General features: G+C 34.7%; 1 protein-coding gene across 1 annotated transcript; it reads right to left on the bottom strand.

Annotated features, from left to right (window-relative positions):
* Positions 1-352: 352 nt before the first annotated feature.
* LOAG_12009 (hypothetical protein) lies at positions 353-981 on the bottom strand (the record flags this gene model as incomplete). Its single annotated transcript, XM_003147523.1, has 2 exons — positions 353-624; positions 834-981. The coding sequence occupies 2 exons, from the start codon at positions 979-981 to the stop codon at positions 353-355; spliced, it is 420 nt and encodes a 139-aa protein (XP_003147571.1).
* Between the last annotated feature and the right edge of the window lie 4,082 nt (positions 982-5,063).

Raw genomic sequence — 5,063 nt, 5'->3', positions numbered from 1 at the left:
TAAAGACAAATTAGCGCAACACTAGGGGAAGACTAGTATCGTGAATCGTATTATAATGTGAGTTAAAATAATGACTTCAATAGGAAGGGTAAACTCTTACTAGTATTTGTGAATAACATAAACAAAGCGACACAATTGTTTATCGTTTATAGCAGATAAATTATCTCATTAAAGCATTTATCAAAATTGGCTAAAGATATTTTTGAAATTTTGTCAAGAAATGTAAGTGTTCGTTAAATGTACCCAAAGTTCCAATGGAAAATTTTTTTATATGAGATCTTTAGATAATTCTTACAAGACAAAAAAGAAAGTTGATTTTCATGACCAAGTTTTCTTTTTTTTGCTATAAAATTTAGAAACGAGAGATATCGTCGACGATGTTACCACTAAGGTTGTCATTGTCAAAGTTTTCAAGATTAATATCTTCGATGTTAACAACAACATTATCGGGGATGTTAAGATCATCGAAGATGCTATCATCAGGCTTGTCGAGGTTAATAAAGTTTTCTGAAGGATGCTCATCACTTGAATGATCTTGTTGATCTACTGAATATTGATCGGCAATGATATGGCTTCGTGTGTCTGGCAAAGTATGTCCCAATTGTGGATTTTGTTCTGTTGGGCCTAGAATGAATATTTCTTAGATATCACTTCATTGTGCCAAAGGAAGTGACTCCACGGTCACGCATTTTTCGCAACATATTTTTCACGTGCATTCATTTCAGGTAGATAAATAAATGCTAAGAACTTTCTGAATTTGCAAAACTGAGAACCTCTGCGGGAAAATTTCTTGTGTCTCCTCAGTGACTGCTTAAAACTAAGGAATTTCTCACTCTGAGGTTCGTGTTGACAGGATTTCTTGTGCATGGAGAATGATGATGGATGGATGAATTTTTTCCCACAACCGGGGTTTTTGCATTGGTAGAGAAATGGTTTATTGTGCGTTTGGAAATGCTTGTTATATTCTCCTTTGTCCTGCATGGTCGCATTACAGTTAAAATGTGGACATTCATACGTCTTCACATCTGGAAAACAACTGCTGTGACAGTGTTTACAATTAGTTTTTCTATCATTGCGTTTGGTAATTAATTGACTTAATCTGAAAACAGATCATGAAGATATCAGTGTCATAAAACAAATTTTACATTCCAATTAATTTAGAATCCGGGAAACTATTCACTGGTTTGTATATATTTGCAATAGAATCTAAGTATTAATGTTACATTAATGATATAATCTCCCACAACGTATAGTTGTGAATTTTTTGGTGTGGGCGAGAGCAGTTTTGATTTTGGATTAATTACTGCTTGTGTTTTCAACTTCGCGCAATTGAGTGAAAGGAGTAAAGTGAAAAGGATTAAAACGACATGTCATTGTATAATTCTTTACTACTTGTTTCTGGTAATTGTCCATTAGTATTTCCATCTACTGTTATATGCAACCATGTCTGAGGCAGTTAGTGCTAAATCCAAGTTGTCATGGATGTTAAAGTGTTCTGAGAAATACTTATTGCTCGAATGATCTTGTTGATCTAATGAACTTTAACCCGTAATGTGATGTTTCGTGTGCCTACCAAAGTATGCCCCAAATGCGGATTTCCTTCCGTTGGGCCTAGAATGGATATTTCTTAGATATCACTTCATTGTGCCAAAGGAAGTGACTCCACGGTTACACATATTTTTCACGTGCATTCATTCATTTCAGGTAAATAAATAAATGCTAAGAATTTTGCTGAATTTGCAAAACTGAGAAGCTCTGCGGGAAAATTTCTTGTGTCTCCTCAGTGACTGCTTAAAACTAAGGAATTTCTCACTCTGAGGTTCATGTTGACAGGATTTCTTGTGTATGGAGAATGTTGATTGATGGCAGAATATTTGCCCACAATCGGGATTTTTGCATTGATAGAGAAATGGTTTATTGTGCGTTTGGAAATGCTCGTTATATTCTCCTCTGTCCTGCATGGTCGCATTACAGTTAAAATGTGGACATTCATACGTCTTCACATCTGGAAAACAACTGCTGTGATAGTGTTTACAATTAGTTTTTCTATCATTGCGTTTGGTAATTAATTGACTTAATCTGAAAACAGATCATGAAGATATCAGTGCCATAAAACATTTTACATTCCAATTAATTTAGAATCCGGGAAACTATTCACTGGTTTGTATATATTTGCAATAGAATCTAAGTATTAATGTTACATTAATGATATAATCTCCCACAACGTATAGTTGTGAATTTTTTGGTGTGGGCGAGAACAGTTTTGATTTTGGATTAATTACTGCTTGTATTTTCAACTTCGCGCAATTGAGTGAAAGGAGTAAAGTGAAAAGGATTAAAACGACATGTCATTGTATAATTCTTTACTACTTGTTTCTGGTAATTGTCCATTAGTATTTCCTATTACTGTGATATGTAACCGTATCTATGGCCATTAATGCTAAATCCAATCACCTCATCGAATCAAACGAAGTGAGCGTTTAGTGGCCGTTTGGTTTCATGGATCGAATGACGTATTTCGTTCTTTTCATACATTTGTCATTCTTCCCTTGTGTTAAAAGACCGTTGAAAACGTAGAAAAGAATGCACTAGAATATTCGTTTCTCAATTGACATCAGTGATGACGTTATTGTCATCATTTTTAATTTCACCGGGCTGTATGGGCGCTAATTGCTTGAATTCCGTTACTCCGTTCATTATCACATCAGTAACTGCCAAACACCAATTGCGATAAACGACAAGCAGCTATCTATTGAGGTTAGAAAAATATTGCAGTAAGTATTGAATTTTGAATTATCACTTCACTATTGTTGATGTTTTGCAACAGATTTCCATAATAAACACGTTGAAAACATTTTTTTGCTAAATATAAACTTTGCGAAACTAACGGTTACCTCCGTTGCATTGTTGTTCGTGTTTTTCTAATACATCCTTACGATAAAACAAATAGCCACAACTTCCGCACAAAAGTTTAGGTTGATGTTTTTCGTAATGCCGTCGAAGTGTGCATAAGGTACGGCATTTCATTTCACATGTGGGCCAAGTGCATTTATATGAACCTTGTACCTTGTGCGTTTTAAGATGTTCTGAATATTCCTTCCTTGTCTTCGTATTCGCATTACAATAACGACATTCATACTTCTGCCCAACTGAAAAAACTGATATGACATCTGTGTTTACAAATACCATTTTATATGCTAATTAATGAATATAATTTGAAAAATGACTGTATCAGCATCATTGATCAAATCTGTCGATTCACATTTCGACTGACTTAAATCACGAGATCTTGTTCACTTTCTTACCGTATGTTATTTTAAAACAAAAAGCTTATTCTCAGTGTTGCTTTTGATGAAAGAATGTCGGATGAGGAGTAATTCTGAATTTTTCGCTGCAACGAGATCAGCTTCGGATTACTTGTAGCTTCTTATATCTTCATGCAATTGAGTGAAGGACAAACTGAAGAGATTAAAATGGTATGTCATTTCATAATTCTTAACTGCTTGTTCCCGGTAATAGTCCACTAGTATTTTCCCATTCACTGTTATATGTATCCTTATCTGAGCCAACTAGTGCTAAATCCAAGTTGTCCTGGTTCTGAGAAATACTCATTGCCCGAATGATCTTGTTGACCTAATGAACTTTATGGTTGTTTCATGTGTTTGTCGAAGTATATCCTAATTAGGGATCTTCCGTTGGGCATAGAATGAACATTTTCTTACCTGGAACTGATGCGACGTATAGCAGAAGATTGAACCATATGATATATGCCATCGATATAATGCGTTGTACAGAAGGCGTTGTACAGAATTTTAGAAATGGCAGAAATGCTCGAATGAAAGCTTTTTATTTCAGACTGGATGGAATTAAACGACCAAAGGTTCAAACAGTTGTTCATTCATGCGATTCCCATTATTTTTGATATTTCCTTCTTGCATTCTTATTTTTCGATTCGCTGAACTGGCAGTTGATGAATGCGTTTTTAGTCTACTAGAAGTAGTGGAAGGTTGAAAGTTTCGGTGACACAGAGAATATGAAGACTTGCATAAATTGAAAATGTCGGGTTATTGGCATTAAATGTTACTGGTTACAAGCATGGTTTCGATGACACAGTGAATGTGAAGATTTACATAAATTAAAATTGGCGGATTATTGTTATTAAATGTCACTGGTTAAAGGCATATTTAAACCGTACGGTATTGAATAACTCTGCTTGCATTTTGTGGCATTGTTATGGAAATTTTCGGTTTTTCGTTTTTGTCGCGTTAGTCAACTGTTAATGCAAACATATTGGACACATTGGCGAATTTTTTTTGGACAAATTGTTTGTGAAAGATTTGTCAAATTGTTTGTCCATCATTTATTGTTAAAAAAAAATATGAAAATGCAGCTTATGTTCCATCTTAAATGCATTTTTCTTTTCTTTTTTGCTTACTTTCTCTTTCTTTCATTCATCCATTCCTTCCCAGTTTGACAAATCTTTATCGGCTTTTCTCGGGAAAAGGGGAATGGATGAATCGATTGCACAAGACATTGCTACATCATCATAATTATCTATTTTTATCAGGGACCGGTAGTAGTGGCGCAGTTATCGACGATGCGGGTTCTTTTTCCAGTTTTACCATTTCTTTTTACTACTTCTTCCTTATTTTCATCTCATCGAGCATATCGTTTGAGTTAAGTATGAATGAAGGAAGACATTTGAGGTGAAAATCAGCATTTGTTGAGGGAAAAGATACATATATTGTGAATAAAAATACTTCAAGTGACCTCAATTCTTCTCCTATACAACCAACGTGTAAAAAATCCTCTGTTTGTTTTCAATTATTGACTGACCGCAAATTACTTTAACAAAAAACCACGACAGAAGGGTTTGTTCTTAAGCACAGACGAATATTCTGAGAAGGTATTCTTTGTTCGGTTCAGGAGGAAGTTATTAATTCGCAGGGGATAGCAGGTTGTAATAATGCAGAAAATAATAGCAAAAATATTTATTGAAGAGAGTAGAGGATACAATGTACGCGTGCAGTTCTTGGTTAGGTGTTTGAAAAGGTAATGATCTA

This window comes from Loa loa (assembly GCF_000183805.2).
Source record: "Loa loa unplaced genomic scaffold supercont3.146, whole genome shotgun sequence".
In the NCBI taxonomy this organism is placed as follows: Eukaryota; Metazoa; Nematoda; class Chromadorea; order Rhabditida; family Onchocercidae; genus Loa; species Loa loa.
This window is presented reverse-complemented; position numbering and strand designations above follow the sequence as displayed.